General features: G+C 41.2%; 1 protein-coding gene across 8 annotated transcripts in view; it reads left to right on the top strand.

Moving 5' to 3' along the window:
* LOC126470878 (inositol hexakisphosphate and diphosphoinositol-pentakisphosphate kinase) overlaps positions 1 to 27,371 on the top strand; it is a 591,274-nt gene that overhangs the window by 363,082 nt on the left and 200,821 nt on the right. For all 8 annotated transcript variants that reach the window (XM_050098893.1, XM_050098898.1, XM_050098892.1 and 5 more), the window contains 2 exons: positions 8,699 to 8,933; positions 10,741 to 10,949. In XM_050098893.1, the coding sequence (XP_049954850.1) occupies positions 8,699 to 8,933; positions 10,741 to 10,949 (444 nt within the window). The remainder of the gene's footprint in view (positions 1 to 8,698; positions 8,934 to 10,740; positions 10,950 to 27,371) is intronic.

The following is a 27,371-nucleotide window of genomic DNA, read 5'->3' as shown; positions in this document are numbered from 1 at the left end:
GAAGACCACCACCACCACAACAACAACAACATGTAGGTCAGCATCATCAAAATATTTTTGCATTCGGAGGAGAAATTTAGTGACTAAAATTTCGTGAGAAGATTCCACTGCAGTGAAAAACACCTTTGTTTTATTGATGTCCCCCCCCCCCCCCCCAAATACTGTATCATGTTGGTGACACTCTCTTCCGTATTTTACGGTAATATAAAATGTGCTGCTCTTCTTTGGACTTTCTTGATGTACTCCATTAATCCTATCCGGAAGGATTCCGGACTGCACAGCATACTCCAAAGAGGACGGGCAAGCTCAGTGTAGGCAGTCTCTTTAGTAGATCTGTTACATTTTCTAAGTTTTCTTCCAATAAAACACAGTCTTTTGTTTGCCTTCTCCACAACATTTTCTGTGTGTTCTTTGCAATTTAAGGTGTTCATAATTGCAATTCTTATGTATTTAGTTGACTTTTCAACCTTTATATTTGACTGATTTATCATGTAACTGAAGTTTAACAGATTCGTTTTAGCACTCATGTGGCTGACCTCACACTTTTCATTATTTAGGGTCAATTTCCAATTTTCGTGCAATACAGATATCATTTCTAAATCATTTTGCAACTTGCAATTTCCTAGATGATAAATGACAGCTTCATCTGCAAACAACTTAAGACGGCTGCTCAAATTATCTCCTAAATCATTTATATATGTAAAGAACAGCAGAGGGTCTATAACACTACCTTGTGGAATGCTAGAAATCACTTCTGTTTTACTCAATGACTTTCTGTCAGTCACTACGAACTGGAAATCCAGAAATACGGAATCAATTTGAAATCCCTTGTCAGTAGCATTCAATACTTTGTGTATGTAAGTAACTAGTTATCTTTCACAAGAACGATGTTTTCTAAATCTGTGTTGACTGTGTGTCAATAGACCATTCTCTTCGAGGGAATTTAGAATGTTGGAACACAATATATGTTCCAAAATCCTGCTGCATTTCAACGTTAATGATATGGGCCTGTAATTTAGTGGATTACTTCTACTACCTTTCTTGAATATTCGTGTGACCTGTGCAACTTTCCAATCTTTAGATACAGATGTTTCATCGAGCAAGCAGTTGTATACAATTGTTAAGTATGGTCCTATTGCATCAACATACTCTGAAAGGAACCTAATTGGTATACAGTGTGGACTGGATGACTTGTGTTTATTAAGTGCTTCACTACTTCAAGGATATCTACTTCGAAGTTACTCATGTTGGCAGCTGTTCTTCATCTACATCTACATCCATACTCCGCAAGCCACCTGACGGTGTGTGGCGGAGGGTACCTTGAGTACTTCTATCGGTTTTCCCTTCTATTCCAGTCTCGTATTGTTCGTGGAAAGAAGGATTGTCGGTATGCCTCTGTGTGGGCTCTAATCTCTCTGATTTTATCCTCGTGGTCCCTTCGCGAGATATACGTAGGAGGGAGCAATATACTGCTTGACTCTTTGGTGAAGGTATGTTCTCGAAACTTTGACAAAAGCCCGTACCGAGCTACTGAGTGTCTCTCCTGCAGAGTCTTCCACTGGAGTTTATCTATCATCTCCGTAACGCTTTCGCGATTACTAAATGATCCTGTAACGAAGTGCGCTGCTCTCTGTTGGATCTTCTCTATATCTTCTATCAACCCTATCTGGTACGGATCCCACACTGCTGAGCAGTATTCAAGCAGTGGGCGAACAAGCGTACTGTAACCTACTTCCTTTGTTTTCGGATTGCATTTCCTTAGGATTCTTCCAATGAATCTCAGTCTGGCATCTGCTTTACCGACGATCAACATTATATGATCATTCCATTTTAAATCACTCCTAATGCGTACTCCCAGATAATTTATGGTATTAACTGCTTCCAGTTGCTGACCTGCTATTTTGTAGCTAAATGATAAAGGATCTATCTTTCTGGAATATTTACTTCATCTTCTGTGGTGAAGGAATTTCGGAAGGCTGCATTACGTGATTCTGCTTTGGCAGCACTGTTGTTGATAGTATTTCCATTGCTATCATGCAGAGAAGGGATTGATTGTGTCTTGCCACTAGCATACTTTACATACAACCAGAATCTCTTTAGATTTTCTGTCAGGTTTTGATATGAAGTTTCGTCGTGGAAACTGTTATAAGCATATCGCAGTGAAGTCTGCTCTAAATTTTGAGCTTTTGTGAAAGATCGCCAATCTTTGAGATTTTGCATTCTTTTAAATTTGGCATGCTTTTTTTCATTGTTTCTGCAACAGTGTTCTGATGCTTTTTGTGTACCATGGGGAATCAGCTTCATCGTTAATTTATTTGGTATAAATCTATCAGTTGCTGTCAATGCCATTTCTTTGAATTCAACCCACATCTGGTCTACATTTACATTATTAATTTGGATAGAGTGAAGATTGTCTCTCAGGAAGGCATCAAGGCAATTTTTTTTTTGTTTTGATTGAATAGGTATATTTTTTGTTTATTTTTGGATTTGGGGGTTACAATATTCAGTTGCGCTACGACAACCCTGCATTTACTAATCCCTGTATCCATTTTGATGCTCATTATTAGTTCAGTATTATTTGTTGCTAAGAGGTCAAGTGTGTTTTCATAAACATTTACTATTCGTGTATGCTCATGAACTAACTGTTCGAAACAATTTTCAGGGAATGCGTGTAGCATAATTTCAGATGATGTTAATGTGCACCTGAAGATTTAAACACATATTTCTGCCAACATATTGAGAGTAAATTAAAATCACCACCAGCTATAATTGTATGACTCAGCTACGTGTTTGAAATTAAACTTCTCCCCATTTGCTTCACTTGGTCCTACTCAACCCAACAACCTCCTCAGGGTCTCAGCATTAGATTGTTGAGTACGGCTTCATGACCCCAGGGTTCCTGAGCTGGGGACTGGTAAGTGCCACCAGCCCTATGTCAATGTAAGTTTTGGCCGTGCTTCAGTGACCACCATGCAGTGCAGCGGTGGAATGTTGTGTGTTTGGAGAACGAAGGACTTGGTTTCATCACCTGGACAGCAAGGAAGGTGCACATCTCTATTAAAAAAACCTCAACCTCAAGGCGTGCTGCATGCCAATGAGGTGAATGACTGTTGAGGTAAAACAGTCTCTAGCAGCAACCTCTGGGTCACCTGCTCATCAAGGAGAGCTCAGTTGGTCAATTGTCCTGACAAGAAGTCTCAGAATCATGGTAACTGGGCGATAGTGTGTCATAACACTTTCATTGTAATAAAGTGCACAGAGGGAACCTTTGAGAAGATATCCCCTTTCTATACTCACAAGTGTCAAACTACTTCGTAATGGGACACTTCTAGTTGAAACTGCTAATTTCAACCCACATACCTAAGGTCCTGGGATGTAAGGTGACTACCCAGTCAAATTTGAGTTGCATAACACCCTTAAGTTTAGTAAGGGTGTGGTTACCTGTTCCGATATAATGGAGATGAACCCCGTGGAGTTACGTGAAGAATGGAAAAATGTGGGTGTCACTCACGAAAGTGCAGAACTATATGAGGAGAGTCAATGGCAAATTGGAAAAAATGACAACATTTATTCTAATGTTTAGTACTCTGGAATTACCTGAACATATCATTGCAGGCTATATCTGTCTTAAGGTTCACTTGTTTGTTTCTAACCCAATGCGTTGCTACAAATGTCAAAGATTTGGCCATACCACTTTGGAGTGCAATGGGAGGGCTAAGTGGGGCAATTGTGGAGGCTCAGCTCACAGACCAGGCAATTCTTGTACACTTCCTCAGAAATGTGTGAACTGCTCTGTGGATCACCCAGAGAGAGTGGAGCAGAAAGTTTGAGGTTTACAAGAAGGAAAGGAAAATTCAGGAGTTGAAAGTTAAAAGACGCATACCCTACGGTGAAGCCAAAAATGCTTTCAAAGCTGTGAAACCTCTGGTTTTTGCTACTTATTTTGCATCAGCCCTTAAGACGCCAATCACTAAGTGTGATGCCTCCACACAAACTTAGATCACAAATTCAAGTACGAGCACATGCACTTGTCAGGGTACCTGTGGGGGAAAATGCTCCAGTTGAAACTGAAGTCATTCGAAAGCTGTCAGCAATGGGCTTACCGCCTAAGCCACACATCACTACCCACCATCAGAAGCCAACTAAGACATCTCTGCAACCAGGCAACCACCTCCTCTCATCAATAAAGAAAAACTTCCTTCGAAAAGTAGTTCCAAGTCCAAGAAAGCAGTAGTTAAACCATCAGATCGGTGAGCTATATCCCTCTCTGATGGGGACTATGCTCTGGAGGATATGGACTTCATCAGAGGAACTGGAGAGCTGGAAACTGGCCAATGTTCCCCCTGACCTTCCCATTAAATCACCACCTCCGAGGGAGAAAGAAAAGAACAACCATTGCTAAACATGGCTTCCACAGGGACTTCTGTGTTGCAGTGGAATTTAAATGTATATCGCTCGCATTTAGAAGAATTACAGCTTCTGGTCCTGGAGAAACCGTTCTGCATCTGCTTACAAGAAATGCATCTTAAAGTTTCAGACACACCTGCTCTATGGGGTTACCACTCATACAGGAAGGACGATACTACTGTAGACAGGGCTAAAGGTGGAGTGGCTGTTTTCATTGGTGACAAATGCCACTCCTCTCCTGCCCCTCTTACCATGACCATGAAAGTTCTCACACCCTTTGACAGTGTGTTCTTTGTACTTTCCAGCTTAATGATGCATTGGATGCAGACGCACTGGCAGAGCTCTTTCGGGCACTCCCACACCAATTCTGAGAATATCTGCCTTCTGAATGCGGTGAGATGACATACTTTTCCACAACTACAGGGTCGTTTTCAGCCACTGATCTTTGGTTTTGTTCCCCAGCTATTTCAGACTCATTTTAGTTGGAAGTGGCTACAGATTTACAGTCTAGTGACTACTCCCCAGTGTGGATCCATCTGCCAACAAGGACAGTGACTGACAGGAGACCACGCAGATGGATGATACAAAGGGCAAATTAGTTGCAGTAGAGTTAACAGCCTATTTTTGAACAAAAGAATTCTGCACATGGGATGGTGGCCCATATCACTTGTGAGATCTAGTGGGCTGCCGCAGAATCCATCCTACGTTCTAGGAACCACCTCAGATGATGTTCTATCCCATGGTGGAATGACGACTGTCGATTGGCAATCAGGGCCAGGTGAACACCTCCGCAGAACTTCAAACAATGTCCAACTACAGGAAACCTTCACGCCTTCAGACCTGTGAGAGCACATGCGGGGTGAGTGATAAAAGAACGGAAGAGGGCTTCCTGGAGGGAATTCGTGACTTCCAGTAATCTATCCACTTCCACTGCGCAAGTTTGGGAATCAATGAGACAGATTTCAGGCAAGGGCGGTACACATCCCCTGATGGCATATTTAAGTAATGGGGTCTTGGTGGACTTGCCAGAAGACATGGCTCAGAGTTTAGCTGAACACTTCTTTACTGTTACATCAGCCAGACAACCTCCTGCTATTTAGGTGTTCTGTAGGACTGCAGAGCTGAGGAAGCTCAGTTTCTTCTTGCATAATGAAGAAGTCTACAAGCATCTCTTATCCATGTGGGAACTGGAATCAGTTTTATCTGCAGCCACACACACTGCTCCAGGACCTGGTGAGATCCATTATGCCATGCTTCATCATCTGTGCCCTTAAGTGAAAGGAGAGCTCCTCTCTTGCTTGAGTCAGATCTGGTTTGATGGATAGTACCCCATGACTTGGAAGGAAGCAATATTAATTCCATTCTGGAAACAGGCAAGGACCATAGTGCCCCTAACAGTTACTGGAGTGTAGCTCTTACGAGATGTATGGGTAAGACTCTTGAACGCATGGTCAACTGCCGCCTCGTGCTTGAATTCTGAGGCCACCTGAGCCACTCCCAGTGTGGTTTCAGATGCTACCATTCCACCCTTGAAAACTTAATTCTACTGGAGACGGCGATACAAGAATCCTTCTTACACAAGATCCATTTGGCTTGTGTCTTTTTTGACCTCAAAAAAGCATATGACGCTACTTGGAGGTACAACATCCTTCGCCAACTACATGGACACTTGCCATTTCTTATCCAACCCTTTCTCGATGACAGGAATTTTCAATATTGCGTCGGTGATGCCTTGTCTGACTAGGTTCAGGAGAATGGGGGGCCCCCAAGGCAGTGTCCTCAGTGTCACATTGTTTGCCATTGCTATCAATGGCATTTCCATGGCAGGCAGGAGCCCTGTCAAGTGCTCTTAGTTTGTGGGTGACTTTGCAACCTTCTACTCTTCCTCTGATCTTATAACGACAACAAGGAAGCTACAGCTGACCATTAGAAGGCTGGAAACCTGGGGCAGTACAACTTGTTTTCGGTTCTCACCCGAGAAGACTACATGTGTCAATTTTAACCATGCTCATCAAAGTCTTAACCAACCAGTGCACACAATGGGAGACAATATATTACGTTTTCAAGAAACTGTGTGCTTTTTGAGTTTATTATTTGACTTGAAAGTAACTTGGCTCCCACACCTGAAAGACCTATGAACAAAGGGCTTCCAGTCATTGAATATTTTGAAATGCCTTAGTGGAAAAAGATGGGGAGCTGACAAGTCCCGCCTCCTCCAATTTTATAGGGCATTTATTCGATCATGTTTAGATTATGGCAGCATGGTGTATGCATCAGCTCGTCCTTCCTACCTCAAGATGTTAGATGCTGTCCACCACGAGGGTATTTGGATATCGACTGGTCTTTCAGACCAGCCCAGTTCCGAGTCTGTGTGCAGAGTCTGGTGAACCACCACTCTGGCTTTGGCGACGTATCCTTTTGCGTCAACAGTGCTGAAAATCTCAGCATCACCTCAGTCATTGACATTTAGTTCCGTGGCCCAACCCACCTTTGAATGGCTGTTCAGGAATTGGTCCCATATGACCAAGCTATTTGGGATATGTGCTACAGACTGTCTCAAGAATCTGGATCTATCAGGCATCAAAATACACAGACAGGGATGGAACACATTGCTGCCTTGGCATCTTCAGAGAGGTCGAAAGTGATTTTAAGCTTGACACAGTACAAGTAAACTTGTACTCCAGATTATGTTTCTACAACTTTGTTTTCATCCATTTTAAGTACATATCACAGTTTTATCGTTGTTTATACAGATGGATCCCAGCAAGAGAATGTCCTTGGTTGTTCTGCTGTTTTCTCTAACATGGTTTTTAAAGTGTGTTGTCCAGAACAATTTACAAATTACAATGCAGAAATATATGGCATTCTGATGGTACTGGAGGGGGTTCACAGACATCACCATACAAAGTTTCTTTTCTGTTCCGACTCACTTAGTGCACTGCAAGCACTTCACCAACTACATTCTGTAGACCAGCTGACTCAGGTCATCCACAACTCCTTGTGACGGCTTCAGCAGTGTGGCAAGGAGCTGATCTTTTGCTGGGTACCTGGCCACATGAGGATGCAGGGCAACAACATAGCCAGCAAAGCCATCAAGGAAACATAATGGGATGGTGCTGTCCATCAATGTCCCATCCCATTGTGCACACCATCATCTCATTTTCTGACAGGCACATCATGCGTCAGTGAGAGACTGAATGGTTGCAGGTGACAGAAAACAAACTATGGTCACTCAAATTGACCACAAAGGCATGGCGGACTTCAGGTCAGCCTCACCACTGGAAGGAGGTTCTGCTTATCAGATGACGCATTGGCCGTAGCCTTTCAAAACATGACTTCCTCCTCTGGCAGGAGGATCCACCATTCTGTGGAATTTGTGATGTGCCACTTTCAGTTCAGCGTATTGTGGCAGTGTGTGCCCTATATACTGATATTAGGGCAGCCCTCAGTCACAATTGAGATCTGGCCATCATCTTCGCAGATACTGAGTCCCATGTTACAAGGGTGGTGAAATTTTGTGAACTGTCAGGCCTCATACCTAAATTTGGAGGGGGGGGGGGGGGGGGAAGGGAGGCAGACTTTAATACATTATAAACTGCTCTACATGGGGGGACAGCCTTCGTCCCCACCCATGAGATTATCTGCTGACTTTTCGTCAGGGGGCTAATGTCCGTGATGTCGAATGCCCCTCACTTCAAATAATAACAATAATAATAATGATAATAATGATAATAATAATAATAATAATAATAAACAACAACAACAATTCAACAAGTCACCTTCTTTGATGTTGACCTCCTCCTCAAAGATGGCTACATCAGTAGCTCTGCATATCGAACCTACCAACCACCAGCAATACCTCCACTTGGACAGCAGCAACCCATTCCATACCAAGAAGTCCCTTGCAGCCTAGCCACCCGCGGGCATTGCATCTGGAGTGATAATTGGTTTCTCTCAAAATAAACTGAAGGTCTCATCACTGAGGCCATTACAGCCCATAATGTCCCCATTCCCCCTCCCCAAAACCTTGTACATAACCAGCACGTATCTCAAAACTTGTACAGAACTAAATCTCACCACACAAACATTGGCACATGAATGTTGTAGTAATCAACTGCATGTAGTGCATGGAGCACTCGGAGTGCTGTGGTGGTTGACTGCAGTGAAATGTTGTCACAGAAATAAGTTATTTGTATTTGTAAATTTAGACAAAACATATGTTTATTTATGCCTCATGTGTCTTGTGGAATCTAGTTGTTTCACCAGTTTAACTGTTCCATTTTCCCTACAGGTGAATATGCTGGAACACAAGGCCTTGGATTACTGCGCCTGCATTCAACTTTCCGTCATGATCTTAAAATATATGCATCAGATGAAGGACGGGTGCAAATGACAGCAGCTGCTTTTGCTAAAGGCTTATTGGCACTTGAAGGAGAACTCACACCAATCTTGGTCCAAATGGTGAAAAGCGCAAATACGAACGGTTTATTAGACAATGATTGTGAATCAAGCAAATACCAAAATATGTAAGTAATTGTTTATAATGTACAAAATTTCAGTTTATAAACTTATCAGACTCTTTGTTATTGTATTTGGTTGTTATGTAATTGACAAGATAAAAGTCTCAGGTGATATCATCTAGATTTTGTAACACTGAGACTCAATTGCTGGAACATATAACTGGATGAATGTCTACTAAGTTGCCTGAATAGAGGAATTAGCAAAATGCAAAATAAGAGGATATAAACACCCTAAAATATTTGCTCTTTATCTATTTAATTCATGACTGCAAACTTTGTTGCCCGTTATTTACAAGGGTCAACAAAAAAATTATGCCTCGTGTTTTTATTTTTATTTTGTAAGATAAATAATTGCCATATACATAGGATAACAGCTACAACATTCACGATTAATTTGTCATTTATCAATACCAGTGTGGTAAATACCATAGTCCTGCTTGAAAAAATCTCATCTTCAGTCACAATGTTTGCCAACATCTCATCTCGTTCCTCTCTGAAGTGATAGAACATATTAGATGCAAACATTTTCGTAGATTTTTTATTCTGGTCGATCAACATGTTCAGTACTCAGTCTGTGAATATCTTGAAGTAGTCAGTTTTTCAACAATGCCCATCTCACTGACTTTTCTGATAGGTAAACAGTGACACAATCTGTTGTTACCAGACAGTCACAATGATTAAGTTGACACGCCCGATGTTGTATGAAGTCACTGCAGTCACTGACTTGCTGCTCTGCTCTGGATTGCATCAGCCAACTGTGTTTGCCCTCGAGCTTCTCTACTGCATTGAACACATCATCTAGTGATGCTGAGAACACAGTTTGGCATTTCACCTTCGGCACTAAGGAACTCAATCACTGATAGCTGTTTTTGTGTCATCCATTTTCTAAACTTATACCATTCTACCATCTTTGATGTAGGATGCTGATATTGGAGTAGACTGTAGAAGAAAGATTGAGGAGGTGTGCAAAATTCATGATTACTACATTACAAACTTAATTATGGAGAAAAGAAGAGGCATTACTTTATATGCTTTGTATACATAACCTGGTATTCCATCATCCATATCATGTTTCCAGAGTGTTACAATTTCAGTGTTTTGTGTTTTTTAGAATTAAAGACATTTCAGTATCTAGTCATGTGGTACACGAAACGTCTTTCTGTAGTCTGTCCATGCCTCACCTAAATATCATGTTGTTTGTCATTTTTCTGTATTATTTTATTTTATTAAAAGGTAGTACAGTTTAACACTCTGTGTGATATCTGAAGAGCCTTTGTGATTCACTGGTAGAAGAGCTCATAGTATATTTCAAATTCTGAGTCAAAAGCTTATGCTGATGGCAGAAGTTGTACCACTTCTTGTGCCTCCTAATTCTCTGTGCATGTGCTACAATTTTCTCTTCAATGTTTTCAATGATAGTGAGTAGTAGTAGTAGTGGTAGTGGTAGTGGTAGTGCTGGGAGGAAGGTTCTGCAGAAAGATTAAAAAGTGTCTTTGCCATTGACACAAACCTGGAATGTTTAGCTACTGATTTTGAACCAGATGACCTGAATTTTGGTAAATGGAATGGGATGTTCTTGATGCCACTAGAACAAATAAGTGCTTGAATTTGCATGTGTGTGTGTGTGTGTGTGTGTGTGTGTGTGTGTGTGTGTGTGTGTGGATGGATGGATGGATGCATGGGGGCAGGGGAAGGGGGGTTGGGGTGGGGTGGGGGTGGGGGGGGGGGGTGCACGTGGAAATACTGTACGTTTGTAGTGAAGCGCTTTCTGTATATGTTCTGACCTATGCTTTTTCCGTATAATTAAATGCAGGGCCAAAGCTCGTCTCCATGAACTTATGCAAAAGGATGCTGACTTCACAAAAGAGGACCGTGAGAAGATTAATCCGTGCAATGCAATAAGTATCAACACTGCATTGGACTTTGTGAAGAACCCTGTTAAGTGCTGTGAGCATGTCCATCAACTGATTCAAAAACTGATGAATATTGTAAGGATTAAAAAAGATGATGTGAAAACTAAAGGTGAGCTTCTTAATTGTGTCTTTATCACTCGCTAGATATGTGATACATTGGCTTAGTCAATAGTGAACTCTAATGACTGCTGACATACAGATTGCTCATTGTGAACATTAGTTTCCAGTCACTGCCATTTTTTGTAATGATTTACTGAATAGGTTTCTCAAACCCTATGTATGAGAGTGCATGTAAAATGAATCTACCATGGCTGTGTGAAAATGTAGAGGTGCTTCACCCAGTGAGTGCTGCTTTTAGTCCTAATGGGAATATTTTAGACCTGATAACTACAAACAGATCTGACCATATCAAGAGCATCAGAATAGAGATGGGGATTAGTGATCAAGATTTCATCATAGCAACAATGGTTACTAAAGATAATAAATCCGTCAAAGAGGTTTGGAGAGTTTTTATACTGAAAAAGCTGATAAGTAGTTATTAGCATCCCTCTTAGACTACGAATACATGTCATTTAGTTCCAGTATGATGGAAGTATGGGACTTGTGGACAAAGTTTAAACTAATTACAAATCACGCTCTAGAGAAGTATGCCAAGTAAGTGGTTAAGGATTGGAAAGACCCACTGTAGTTTAATAACCAAATTCAGAAAAGCTGAGAAAATGAAGATTGTTACTTTCTAGGTTCAAATAACAATGCAAAAATGTTGACAGGAAAAAGTTAGTAGAAATATGGGCATCTATAAAAAGATATCAATGCATGAAGCATAAAACGTCCACCAGCATAGGTTAGCAATTCTTGCCAAGAATCTATAAACTTTTGGTCCCACATAAAGTAACTGAGCGAGTTGGAGGCTTCTATTCAGTCACTTGTCAACCAGCCTGAAGTGACAATAGAAGACAGCAAAAGAAAAGCTGAAGTTTTGAATCTTGTGTTTAAAAAATCATTCAAAAATCATTGCTACAAATATACCATTGTTACACCATTACACAAACTCCCATATGGAGGACATAGAAAAAGAAATCTGTTGTGTTAAAAAGTAGAGGAAGGAATTGAAAGCAAATAAGTCATGAGGTCCAGATGGAATCACAGTTCAGTTTTGAAGAAAGTAGTCTTTGGCTATTGTTCCTTACTTATCTTGCACTTACTGTGAATCTCTTGCTCAGTGCAAAATCATAAGCAACTGGGAAAAAATCACAGGTGATTCTTGCATATAAGAAAAGAACAGACCTGCACAATTACATGTGAATACCCTTATGTCAATTTGCTGCAGAATTCCAATGTAATTAATTTCCTTGAGGGCTTCTATTCACAAATTAACACCGATTTAGAAAGCTTTGTTTGTGCAAAAATCAAATGATCCATGGATGAAGGACAATTGGAAGATTCCATATCCCTAGATTAACAGAAAATGTTTGAAGATTCTATATCCCTAAATTTACGGAAAATGTTTGACATAGTGCCACACTGCAGAATGTTAATGAAAGTCTGAGCATATGGAATAGTAAACAGTAGAGGTTCATTATGTGAAATAAAAAGCAGATTTGAAAATTTTGGAATTTGAAAATAATTTCTCTGATCAGTCAGTGTTAGATTCATGGCACTAAATCTGTTTTCACATTCAGTCATAGATTTAGGTATAATTTTGTCTGCTTTCACAAGTTCTTTCACAGAAGTGGGACTGTGTTGCGGCTTTGATTCATAGGTTGTAAAATCTTTAACTAATGATGTACATATGCTTTCACGTAGTTGAAAATCCACCTTCTTACTTAAATGAAGAATTTACATGTCACCGTAACACACACATTCATTTCTGAATTTATTATTACTGCACAGGTACTGCAAAATCATATTGATCCACTGACAGTCAGTAAGCTGCTTTTATTTAAAAAGTCTCCCCTGTGCGGGAATATAAATGACAGATGTATGACCACAGGTTGTAGATACATGCTTGACAACATATCAACGTTTGTATCTGGCCCTGAAGCATGCTCAAATAGCCCAATGGTAACACAGCCACTCGTGATAAATGGGAACTTGCATTCGAGTCTTGGTCTGGCATAAATTTTCTTTGTCATCATTCCATTATACAGTTCATGGTTGATCATATTTGCAACTGCAATTACATTTCATGTCTTTTACTATCATCTGAATGTGCAGTGAGTCACCTCTTTTCAGGTTTTCATAAGCACGTTAAGGACTGGAGAAGTTCTGTTTTCCGTAAAGCATGGTAATGCTTTGCAGAATTTCTAGGCGCTCATAAAGCACACTAATTCCATTATAAGCAACCACTCGTCAGATATTTTATCAAATTTAGATTTCTCAAGAATTGACTGGGAACCATCATGACTCAGTTTTTCAAAATTGTGGGCACTAGATTTTTCACTTTAACAAGAGATCGAACAGCAGTAAATGATGAATCAACTCAGCATATGTGAAAAATGTGGCCTAATTTTAATAGCTGAGAGGATAATACTTGTGAAATACCCTTTAGAAGTCTCTGATTTTTGGGACTGTGAAGAAACACAGAATATAAAGACTCTAAGAAAGTCCATATTTGGCACACATCTGTCACATCATTCACAATGTCATGGGCAGCTAGATCCATTTTGTGGTTAATACAATGCACAACTACTATGTACTTATGTAAATGATAGTGCACTTAGAGTGGCTACACCTTTGTAAGATGCAAGCACATTGTTTATGTACCACCTGACACGATACCTAAAAGATGGTTTTTAGTACATTATACTTAATGTTATTATTTTAAATAGCTACTAACAGTGTACTGAAAAAAAAAGTTTTCCTTTCCCACATTATAATTCAAAAACATAAAAAAAAAAATTGCAGGCAATACCCACAAAGGACATACCTACATATATTATTAAAGAGGTTTAATTGGAAATTGTTGTACTTTCATACGTCATGATACTAAAGTTTGTATCCAATTCTATAAGGTAGTTTGCAAGATTCTTTTTTATTTCTTTTCATACAAATGTTTATATTTTGGTATGCATGGTCAGAATGAAATGTATTACTGACTAAAAACCATTAAACTTTTGTACTTCAGTGTGGGACATGATGTGAATGATAATTTCTGTCTACCTATTACATATACAGATCTCAACAACAAAGCAGTTGTGATACATTTTCTTGATATTGCTTTCCCCACAACTTTACACTTTTGCTCATGCATTTTTCTTTGTCTTTGTTATGTATTATTTCTATGTAGTTCATGTGTGATGTGCACTTTGCATAGTCACGAATTTTATCACTTAGGTTTTTGGCATTATTACCAGCTAAAAACTCATTTTTGACATGTGCACATTTTGTGCTATCCACCTTAAGTTTGCAAATTTTTGAAAACACTGTTTTAGTGTCATTTACAGTCAGCCATGGATTAGTCTTATGCAATTTTTGAAAACTTGATAAAGCAACATAATTTCTCTCTATAATTTCAAACCTACTGCTACTCCCATTCCTACCATAAGACTTCTCACAGTTTTCAGTCAGCAAAGATTCAATATCTTTCTGTTTGTTAACACCATAAGTACCATTTTGTTTTTACATCCACAGTCTGTTTTAACTCTCTTAACACCATTGTTAGTATCTTGACAATCAATGTTTGCACTAGTTTCCAGTAATACACTGCTCTTGTGGACCAATGAAATTTTATTTTATTTGAAAGACATGATGAAATTCCATAGTTCTTGGAGAACGACGATTCAGTTTGAAATTTTTAAATATGTAACACTTTTTCCAGAATTACTGAGCAGGCATGTTAATTTTAAAATAGTAATACTCAAATGGGAATTCCTGGAGGGAAGATGATATTTTTTCCACTTATCTCTAATGAGAAAATTTAGAAAACTAGCATTTGTGACAGACATTCCTGCTGCCATCACCACAAATCTTGCCTAAGGACTGCAGATACATGGTAGGGGAAACAATGGCTTATACAGAAGCATATAAAAAGTTGTTCTTCCCCCGCTTATTTCAGAAGTGGAACAAGAAAGACAATGACTAGCAGTGGCAGTAGATAGCCTCTTCCATGAACCATATAATGGCTTGTAGAATGTGTATGTGATGTATATATAGAACTATGAACAGTGAAAGACATATTCCTTGTTACTGGAATTTAGTTGCCCGGACAGGCAGGTGGTAATGGTTGAAGGGGATTTGGGGGGGGGGGGGGGGGAGCGGGGCGAGGGGGGGGGGAAGTGAGACATTTATGTAAAATATCTTACCTCCATTGTGTGGCATGCCAGGTTCAGAGATTGTGGAAATGGTATACTAATATTTGTCACATGATTGTTTTAAAATCGTCAGTGTCTTTTGGCTGTTTGAGAGTTCATAGATTTTATTCTGATGCCAGGTTTTACCATCTGTCTGTCTTGTGTTCATTTATTCACCAATACACAAATACTTCACTAAATGTCATGAGTATACTTCTTGCATGCGATCTGTGGAATGGAGTGGGAAAGATGGAAAAATATTCTGGTGCACTATTCATCTCCTCCTCTGCAGGAGCATGTGGCCTATTCATTACAAATATAGATGTATATATATGTTACAGTCTGAGTGAATGTACTCTTTGTGATGTTGACCCACCTGACAGATTAAAGCTGTATGGTGTAAGTTACTTCTGAAGAGACTGGAGAATACTTCATCGACAGGGTCATTTGAACAAATCTAATGACCAACCAAAAGTTTAAATTTGCCAGCCTTTTCTTTTTTTTTCCTTTTGCTCCTAACACAAAATTAAATTGTCTCAGCTGACATATTACTGATGATTGTAGTGTTACTTAAATAAACAATGTTGTCCCATTGTAGTAATCTTCAGAACATTCATCTCAAAGGACAGACGTACAAAGAATATACATGACTTTATTGGACATTTTCTTGGGCTGTGCCCTTGGAGTTACTGTATGATCAAGTGAACATTACATTGTAAAACTGATGACGTGCTTGAGCAATTGATAGTTGTGGTGGTGATGGTGGTGGTGGTGGTGGTGGTGGTGGTGGTGGTGATAGTTGTAGTTGCAGATGCAGCAGCTGTAAAGACTGTATTGCATAAAGTGTACCATGAGTACTTGATTGAAGGTGAATTACAATGTTAATGCTCACTCTGGCATCCTTTGATAGATTAGCAGAATCATTTCCTCCAGATCTGTCAGCTGGTCTAAGTGACGCACCACAGATATCTTGCACAAGAAGAATTTCCTGAGAGTTCCACCACTAAGACCAGGCTGATGGTTAGAGAGTGTGTAACCCTCTGCTGATGTGCCCAGTTCCAGTAATGTGTCAGAGATGCTTAGCTCAGTTGCATGAAATCTTGGCGGTACCTGCCACTAATATATTACTACAGATTTTCTTCAGATATCAGATATTGTCTGAACATATTCATTTATCGATGGGGACTAACATCATAACATCATTGTTGTTTATTGTGTACTAGGTGGTTATAATTAAACAACTAACAGTTATAATTAAACTGACAGTCTTTCAAGTGCTACAGTGCAGTCTGCATACATTGCAGGGCACTAGAACATCGTAGGTATGTTCGTTAATTGATGTGCTCACAGAGTATGCTGAAAAAAATAATATTTCCTTTTTTTGCAACCAGGTGAAAAGATGATACTGTAAGCAGTCATGATGTAATGTGGGTGCAGGAAAAGGGGAGGAATGAACACACACTTGATAACAGTGGTTCCAGCACATTTATTAGGATATGGTCACAAGCTACAAGACATGTTAAATATAGTCTCCTGACTAAGCAACATGCATGGCACAGTCAACAGTTGCTCACAGCATATCAGGTGTAATCATAGTGATATGTTGTATATTGTCCTTCAGATCAGTTAGGGTCCAGATACATTTCTGATAGACACTATCTTTCAAATATCTCCACAACCAGAAGTAACATGAATTTAGGTTGAGCGATCTGGTAGACCACACATTTTGAAATTGCCTGAAGATTTCTCAAAGCAAATCTTTCACCTGAGATTATTCAAGCTTTCACAGTGTATGTGTTGTAAATAGTCTTCACAGGTTTGCTGCCAGATGACATTTGCAAATTCCAAAACATTTCCTCATATCTAGCCACCACCAAGGTTGAAGCACCTGAAGATGTTGGACAGTTGCTTCAAGGAAATATTGTGGAATTTACACAACGTCTTCCAGCAGCAAACCTGTGAAGAGTATTTAAAAATCTTTCACCTGGCAAGTGACATGCGGTGTCACCCTATCTTGTGTGAAAATAGTGGCATGGACATAGTTGCATTCTTGCAAAGCTAGAATCATGTGGTGTGCAAGGAGGTTTATAATGTGCAGATGTCACTGTACACATAAAAGCTGATTAGTTATCATCTCATGGAAGGAAAACAGACCGAGAATGAAGGTACTTGTGAAACCACCCATAGAGTCACATAATCTGAGTACTGTGGTTGTTCTTGCACAATATGTGGTGGAGTAGAGCCCCATATGTGACAGTTCTGTGCATTCATGGTACAATGCAGATTAAAATGTGCCTTGTCCATCCAAAGAATATTTCATCCATTTCCAGTTGTGCCAAAAAAATGAAGGGAAAGTCGTAGCATTTTAGCCTGTCTTTGGGCTTCATCTGGTGCACATTCTGAACTTTGTAGGGATACCATTGTAAAATATGCTGCAAAATGTTTTGAACTGTTGACCAGGGGGAGAGAGTTCTCATGACGCAGCTCGATCACTGGCTACAGAATTTGAGGCATGTGCTGCATGGTCTGCTATAGCTACAGCAAATTCATCAACTACTGCCATGGGAATGGGCCACCTCCCTCTGCCTATGCATTCATCTACTTTTTCAAATCTCTTGGTAATATTGTTTAGCCAGTTTATTGACATGGGGTCTCTCTGCAGCTGTTTCTGTTGGTGATATTCCTGCAATGTAGTGCTGCTATTGGTGCCTTGGGGAGTATGCAGTAGAAACTGAACTGCACATCTTGAACTACAGCAAAGGTATAATGATTGCAGGGATTTGGTTGACATTCCCAGAGAAGAACTGAAAGCTGAGTGGACCCAAGAAGGCATTATGATGTGCAAAACATAATGAAAAGGGTGGATTGCGATCTAGTGAAGTCAGACTCATTCATACCATCTTTGAACTGTATGGAACTTCTAGAATATATCAAGGCAGGTTTTCTTTGCCTAAGTGTCTGGCCTTATGTCCCCAACCCAATGCCCAGTTTTAGGTACCAGTGCTTTGGGCACACTACTCTTGGTTGTAAGGAAGAAGCCACTTGAGGCAAATCTGTTCAGGCCATCCACACTGGAGTCATTAGTTAATCTCCTCCAAAGAGTGTAAATTGCTTTGGGGATCATACTGTTCGCAGTGGGGACTGCAGTGTCTTCCTTGAAGAAAGGAAGATACAGGAAATTAAAACAACAAATCACATCCTGTATGGTGAGGCCAAAACCATCTATAAGGCCATGCAAGCCCCCACGTTCACTGTCTCCTGTACTTCTGTTCTTAAACAGCCAAGTCAGAAGGCCGATGCTGCTACATACATGAAGGTTGTTAGTGTCAGCACTAGTACCTGAGTTTGTCACTGCACTTGTGCCGCTGCAGTTATTTCAAAGCCCACACCTCCTCTCAGAACATCAGAAGAGGTCATGGTGGCTGATGTGCCAGAGTTCCCTGCTCATCCAAAGATTCAGTCTGGTCCACTGTCCAGCACTGCCCCTACCAGCTCTGTGGCTGTGACTCTGAAGCCTCTCGATGCAAAAAATGAAAGTTCAAGGCAAAGAACCAGCTGCTGACAAGAGACAAGATGTAAGCAGACTGACAGTGTTGACTTTGCTGTCTCTTACATCTCTCACGATTTGTCTTCGTGGGTGACGGATCTCGATTTCAGCATAGGGCTTTCGTCTCACCCCAAGACCAATCCTCCAACCAATATGGGCTCACCTCCCTGGCAGAAAGACACAATGAAAGTGTAAGCTCCATGATAAATGGCTCCTGTACTGCAGTGGAACATGAATAGGTTCAGAACACAGGTGGAGGAACTGAAACTCCTAGCACAGGAATGTCCCTTGTGCTTGTGGTTGCAGGAAATGCAGTTTATAGTTTCTGATGCCCCAGTAAAATGGGTCTGCACACTTCATCGCAAGGATGACATGACTGAGGAGAGAGCCAAGGGAGGTGTTGCAGTGTTTGTCAGTCACGAACACCACTCCTCTGCCCTCCACTTGCTTACTGACCTACAAGCCATAGCTGTTCATGTGGGTCAGAAGATCACTATCTGCTCACTGTACTTATCTCATAGGATGTGATAGACACTGAGGTTCTCATAGACCTTACAGAACAACTCCCCCACCTGTTTATATTTCCTTATCCGTAATGTATTATAGGGATCAAATTATACTTGCCGTAGGGGTCCACTCTTGGAGAACGTCATGTTGTATCAGGAGCTGTGCATCCTCAATATCGGCAATCCCACTCATTTCTTGTCTGGTATTGGGTTGTCCTCAGCCGTGGACCTCCACCCTCCAGCCCTTGCAGACTGCTTGGTGGAAAGAAATTGATGACCTTAATTCCAGTGACCACTTCTCACCGTAGATCCACCTTCTGGATGGAGCACTACTTAAACAGAAGCCATCAAAATGGATGATCAGCAGTGCTAACTGGATGCTGTTCAACCAGTTAACTGTGTTGTAACTCTGTGACCACATCCAGGAATGGGTGGACCACATCACACCAGTGATCCGTCATGCCACTGACTTATCCATCCCAAAGTCCTCACGACACCTTAGGAGGCAACCTGTACCTTGGTGGATCGACGAGTGCCACACAGCAATCAGATACACGTGTTTGGCTCTTCGGCAGTTGAAATACTGCCCAACACCAGACAACTTCACAGCCTTTTGAGTCCTGAAAACCGAGACTCAACATGTTATTAAGGAGAATAAGAAAGGGTCATGGCAACTATTCCCGAACTCCATTAACCATTCCACTTGTTGTATAAAAGTTGGGGAAGTCATCAAGAGGATTTCTATTAAAACACAGTTGTTTCCCAATAGCAGTAGTGCTGAAACAGGACTATCAAAACAACACTCGGAGACATCACTCAGATGATGTCAGCATTTTGCCGCTGCCATGTGACTGTAGAAAGGAGCAAGTTGGAATTCTGATCCAGCTATTCTGAGTGTTACAACTGCCCTTTCTGCACGTGGGAGCTGGAATCAGCTACCAGTCATGACCAACTCCTGTATTGCATGCTCCAACATTTTCCAACAGAATCTAAGGAAATTCCTCTTCAATGTTTTAATTTCGTATGGCAAACAGGTCACTTTCCCATCTTGTGGAGAGAGGCATGGAGAGAGGCAGTTTTGATACCTCTCCTCAAACTGAGAAAGGACCACACAGGTCTCAATAGTTACTGGAGTGTTACCTTAAGTAGATGTGTAGGAAACACCACTGAGAAAATGGTTAACCATAATCTGGTCTGGTTATTGGAGACCAGGCATCTCCTTTGCTGCTCTCAATGTGGATTCTGGAGTCTTTCCTATGTAAACATCACTGTTTTGGTATATTCTTTGACATCAGTAAGGCCTATGGCACTACTTGGAGACACAGTCAGTGGGTCTTTAGTGGCCGCATCCCCATCGTCATATGGTCTTTCCTGTGTAAGCAATTGTTTGGATGCTGAGTTGGTGTCTTGCTGTTGGATCAATTTGAGCAAGAGAATGGTGTCCCTCAGGGCATTGTTTTAAGTGTTACCCTCTCTGCCATAACCATCAACAATATCATGTCTATGGGAAGGAGTTCTGTACAGTGATCCTTATTTGTGAATGATCTTGCAGTTTTCTGTTCCTCCGCCACTGTTGCAACAGTGACTCGTCAGTTGCAACTTAAAAGTGCAGATGTTAGTGGAATCGGCTGCAAGGGTAGTAATTTTAATTTACCAGACTTGATTCAGAGGGTTGCCATTTTATGTTTTAAAGGCTCAGTGAGGTTTGTGGGCCTCAGTTTTGACTTCAATCTGTTGTGGTTACCAAACCTGAGAGATCTGAAAGCCAGAACCCAGAAGGCACTTGTATCATACAGTGCCTTAGCCATAGGTCATGTTGAGTGGACAGGGTGCGTCTGCTCCAGTTTCATAAGGCTTTAGTGCGATTGCAGCGACACTATGAGTGCACATTATATGGATCAGTGAAGCTCTCTTATCTGAAGATTACTGACACTATCCACAATGAGGGGCTAGGCAGGCCACAGGTGCTTGTAGGACCAGCCCCATACCCAGTCTCTGTGCTGAGGCTGGAGAGCTGCCACTTGCCATGCCAGGGTATCTCCTCAATGCATGTCAGGTATTTAAGTTCCACACTGTGCCAAATTCACCAGCACACCATACTGTTGCTCATCTGTCTCTGGAATGCCTTTTCTCCAATCATCCATGTGCAACAAGGCCACTTAGGATCAGCATGCAGCATGCACTGGTGTCACTTGATGTGGAGGAAGTACAACCTCAACTCCAGGATTTTAACTGCCTGCCACGCTGGTTACTGCAGAAGCCCAGAGTGATTTTAGAGTTGCACACCTGCATATGCTTTCAATACATAGTTTTACGACATTTTAACCAAACACTACTCCTCTGCAGCTCTATTTATGGATGGTTCCAACAGGGGGACTCTGTTGCTTGCTCTGTTGTTTTTGCCAATTGTAGTCTCAAGACCTGACTGCCTCAAGACCTTGCTACCTTTGATGCGGAATTATACACGACCTTGCAGGCACTGGAGCAGATTCAGCATGTTCAGAGTGTTAAATTCAGTGTCACTTCTGAATCCCTGATTGTCCTCTACTCCCTACAACAATTTTACACAGCAGATAAAGTACTACAGAATATCCAGGACACCCTCCTCTGACTACAAAGGCTGGGAAAGAAGATGTGTCTATATAGACAGGGCACACAGATATTGCAGGGAATGAAAGTGCGGATTTACCAGCTGAGGAGGCATGTCACAGTCCTCAATTAGTTTAGTGTATCATCCCCCTGCATGGTATTTACTCGCTGTTGAGATACAAGAAGAGTGGCTAGAACTGACGGATAATAAGCTGTGTTTCATTAAGTCCACAATGTGGTTGTGGCGTACCTCCTTACAGCCGCACCAAGAGCATGAGACCCCCCTAACACGTTTTCATATAGTACACAGCCCTAAGCCCTACAATGCATGGCTTCTCACTCTGGAGAGAAAACCCTCCAATGTGTGGTGTTATGGCATACAGATCACACTACACAACATTTTACTAGACTGTGTTTTATTTTCAGACCAGAGGGCAGCAGCTCATTTGCCAACAGACTTGACATCTATTTTAGCTGACAACAAGTGTGTTATGAGTTTTAAAGTCTTGCAAATTGTCTGACTTGTTTGCTGAAATTTTAGGTTGCCACTTTAAATGTTTTATCAGGGTGGCTGCCTCATCTGTGTTTTTGGTAAGTGATCAACCAGCCTCATATTGCTGTGAATCTCCTTTAATTTTCCTCTAGTCTTTGTTATGTTTTATTTAACAGTTGATGCACATCTCCCCATTTGTGGTATTGTTTTCCATGATGGCAGCTAGTGTGATTGAGCAGGTGGTTGTGGGTGTGATTGGGAGAGTGTGAGTGTGATTTTATTTCAATTTGTCTTTTAGTTATTTTGTCATGTTTTCTACATTTTAACCATCTTCATTTCAATTGATCTCCGTACAGGTGCCGATAACCTCATATCCCCTTCTGGCCATCCTGATTTGAGTTTTAGTTAATTTCCATGAATCACTTAAGGCAAATGCCGGAATGGTTCCTTTGAATGGGCATGGGCTATTTACTACCCCATCCTTCCTTACTCTGAGATTGCACTCAGTCTCTAATGACCTCATTGTCACCGTAACTGTCAAGGCTAATCTTCCTTCCTTCCATTTTATTTACTGCATCGATGGCTGAGATTTTGAGCTCGCCTCTGTGATTTCCTTAAAGGCAGTCCTCATATATGTATTTGCATTTGCTTTTTTATACCACTACCCACTTGTTCCATTAGGCTAGTCAGCCAGCACAGAGAATGGTGGTCCATCTGTCACCCTCCTGAATTTGTACTAGAAATTCACCTATCCTGTAACCGCTAACATTGGTATGAAGTCCCATCTTGGTATTCTTATCCTGTGATGCGTGGACTGGAGAGGATGTTACTACTTCCTTAAGGTCGAGGGAAGACCTTTCTTGCACCTCATTTAAGTAAAATTAGTCCTCTCTCTGCTCCAGTCTTCACAAGCGAAGAACCTTGATACAGGAGACTTTTCATGCTAATCTTCCTTCCGTCCTTTTCGTGTACTGCTACGACAGAGGTTTCATCCTCGCTGCTGTATTCCACCTAAAGAGTCCTTAAAAGGCTGCCCATACTAAAAGTACATTCCAAGAAAACTGCTGTGATGAGGAGTCAGAAAATCTGTGACTGCCATTATTTTCTTTGCACTGGGACAGACTCCGTCACCATCTATTAGATGCCCGGAGGTTGTTGTTTATTGGATGACAAATAAGTGTTTTTCCAGATTCATGCAGAGGCCTGCAGTCTAACACATTTCAGCACTGTTTTCAGGTGGCTTAGACATTCTTCAGATGTCTTTGAAAAAGTGACATCGTTATCCAGATACTGAAGACTCATTGTCCAATTAAGGTGTCGAAGCAGATTGTCCATTGTATTTTCAAATGCGCTAGAGGATTATACTGTCTGAGCAGCATAACTTTGAACTCATAAGGCAGTCTGTTTCTCAGTCAACTTCATCAAGATTAAGTCACAAATAACCTGTCTCTGTGTCCATAGTTGAGAAATACTTTTCTCCTTTGATGCAGTTTAGGATGTTATCAGTAGTTGACACAGGAAAGCCATGTGCCATCCTTCTTCTTCACGAGGATTGCCAGGAAAAGACCAAGCACCTTCTGAAGGTTCAGTGCTGTCATGTACCAGCATCTTCTCCACTTTGTCCCTAATTAGACATTGTTCAGCTGGTGGCACCCTACACACACACACACACACACACACACACACACACACACACACACACACACACACTTGCTAATTGGGGTGATCCCTATTGTTGATGCAGTGTTTTGCCACGGGCCACTTGGTCTGTGTTCTCTCCACCCCAGTTTTGAAGCCAGCTGAAAATTTGTGTGGAACATCTATCATTTGCTGACATTGTTCCTCGGTCAGGCCAGATCCTGTTGGCATTTCAAAAGTGGTATCATCCCCTGCATGGTCTGTGGTGGTAGTGGAGCATGCGTCTTTGACACTGGCAGTAAGCTGCCCTTTCTGGACTGGTTCAGCTGTTTCTATGCTCATACTTTGAGGGATGAGTTGTGGCTACTTGTGACAGTGATCCAAAGTTCTTCTTGACCACTTAGAGTGGTTATGATTGTCACTGGCATGTAGCTTTTTGCAATTGATGAATGTTTTACAGTTTAAATGAGCATCTAGACTGACAACTTGAACTCATCTCATTGATGATGGCTGGATAACATCGTCTTCAGTTACAGATAGTCACTCAGAGCAATATTTTTTACGTTGCGTGTTGTAATAGCATTGTTGATTAGGATCTCTGATCTCCCACAGTCTATGACTGCTTGTGATGCCTACATGAAGTTGTATCTAAGAATAACATTGTGGCTACATCCCACTGAAAAAACAAATTCAGAAGTCTGGGTTCTGTCATTGATAATTATTCATGCAACACATGTACCTATCACTTGTGCAGATTTCCGATTTTTGACCTTCAGCACAATCAGTTTCACATCACAGAACATAGTCTTCCTTAGCTGGCAATGGTAAGCATTCACCATTACAGAAAAAGATGCTCTGGAGTTGACTAGCCTTAGACATCTTGATGACTGTTGTCCATGGAGGATTTTCATCTGTGATGATGTCACCTCCATAGATGGTCCCTTGCTTAGTTTCTTTGAATCTTGCTGGTAGATGAGAGGCTGGTACCTCTGTATGGCTACAGGAAATATGTAAAGCTTGTTGGGGCATGATCTCATCCAGTGCATCATGATTTGCTTCACCCCACATAACAACTATAATTGTCTGCAGTTGATGGGTTTCAATAGAACTACAGTGATGGTATTCATTGACCACTAGTCTTCTTTCTCTATAGTAGCGTACAACATGTCCAGGGCACCTACCAAAACAAAACTACTGGCATGTGGTTCTCTGTCCTCCTAACATCTGTTCTGCTGGGCGTTTGTGTAGGAGTTGATAGTACCTACACTGATCAGATGCTTGGTTGTCGTTTGGCAGCTGTATTGTACATCCTAGTGAAATATGCTATCCCGGCTAAGACACAAGTTGAAATATGGTCACTACTTTTTTTTATTTACTTAGATTTGGCATATTTCGTGACAGTACCTTTTCCGTTAAATGTTTACAAGGCGATATTTGTCCTGGCTTCAGTTGTCTATTGGGAGTAAGATTCCACAATGCGTCTTTGTCGGCTGCTGAAATGACCTGGTTCAATGTGTTTCATCCTTTTTGTTGCTTCAAAATACCATTTCTTCGAATGTAGTTTCTTCTTAAAGTTTGTATAAGAAAAAATAGTAACATAATTCAAAATTATTTATGACGGCGACCTGCACATTCTTCTACCGTCAACACACACCAAGAGTTAACTGCCGACTGACTATAGTCAAAGACGACTCCAGTGTCAAAGACATTTTACACAACACACAAGCTTCCACTTGTAATCAGTCTCTTTGCTATTCTTCGATACATTTACTAATAGTAATCAATATGCTTTCACTCTCATAAATATAAGTAAATTAACATAAGATAAGGCAAATTATAATAAAAAAATTCTGACAAAAAGTATAAGAAAACATTTACAATTTGGTATCGATAAATCTGGTAAAAAAAATACATCTCCCAGATCCATTACACTAGTCAACAGTCTTCTTCGTGGCAGGTTCTATTGGTAGTGGAGAGTCTTGTTAAAGACTGATACACTGATCAGCCAGAACATTACGACCACTGACCTACTAATACTATAAACACATCCATGCAATAGAAGCATTACCTGGTAAAGAGTGACTGCTAGAGAGAAACATGCATGGTGCATGTGGTATCTGTGAGTGTACTGTCTTTGTGTAGAATGGGAGAGGCACACAATCTGTTTGAGATGGACCGAGTACAGACTGTGATGGCCTGAAGGCTCAGCATGAGCATTTTGGAAACTGCATGACTTGACAGATGCTCAAGGAGTGCTGCGGTGAGTATCTTCACCACATGGCCAAACCATGGTGAAAACGTGTCCAGACATCTTGGTTTTGGGCGACCACCCCTCATTACAGATTTTGAGCATTGTAGGCTGGACATAATGGTAAAACTAGACAGGCAGCAAACTGGTGGAACTAACATCAGACTTTAATACTGGACGAAGTACAAGTGTGTGTGAACACACAGTGCGCCGAACACTTCTAACGGCATGTGTGCGCAGCTGATGATCTGTGTGTATGCCAATGTCAACACAGTGACATCAGCAACTGTGACTGAAATGAGCACATGACCATTGGCATGGCACATTGGTGCAGTGGCAGAGCTTTGCATGGTCTGATGAATCCTGGTACCTTCTTCATCATGCTGATGGAGGGTGCAAATCCATCATCTTCCAAGGGAAGAGCTCCTTGACACCTGTACAATGGGATGGCGGTGGCTCGATTATGCTGTGGAAAATGTGCACGTGGGCATTCATAGGTCCAGTGGAGCTCGTGCAAGGCACCATGATGTCAAAGGGGTATCTTACACTGGTTGCAGACAGCGTACACCCCTTCATAATGATCACATTTCTCGACGGCAGTGGCATTTTGGAACGAGATAACGCGCCGTATCGTAAGGCCAGGAGTATGGTTCAAGGAACATAGTGATGAATTCCAATTGACATGCACCCCCCCCCCCCCCTCAACTCACCAGATCTGAACCCTGTCAAACACATCTGGGATGTGATTGAACATGCTGTCAGAGCTCATCATGTCCGTCCCCAGAATTTACTGGAATTAAGTGACTTGTGTGTGCAGATGTGGTTCCAACTTCCTCCAGCAACCTTCCAAGGCCTCATTGCTTCCATGCTATGACATGTTGCCACTGTTACCTGTGTCAAAGGTGGACATACTGGCAATTAGGTAGGTGGTCATAATGTTCTGGCTGATCAGTGTACATCTTTTCTTCAACATTGTCTATTGCCCCCTGACATATGGGGGTTGACATTCATGACTGCTATCTCTTGTATACTCGGTGTGACAATTCTGCAGCCATAAACTGCTGTATTTCTTCTCTCACTACCTGGCGTATGAGAGGCAAGGTCATGATGGTCTTCCACAACTGCCATAGGAACCACATTTGGGAGTTGATCAGATTTCTTTCACATAACTCTTTTCTGTTGCATTTTCTTAAAATGCTGGCACCACCTGATGAATTC

This window comes from Schistocerca serialis, chromosome 3 (genome assembly GCF_023864345.2).
Source record: "Schistocerca serialis cubense isolate TAMUIC-IGC-003099 chromosome 3, iqSchSeri2.2, whole genome shotgun sequence".
Taxonomy (NCBI): domain Eukaryota; kingdom Metazoa; phylum Arthropoda; class Insecta; order Orthoptera; family Acrididae; genus Schistocerca; species Schistocerca serialis.
This window is presented reverse-complemented; position numbering and strand designations above follow the sequence as displayed.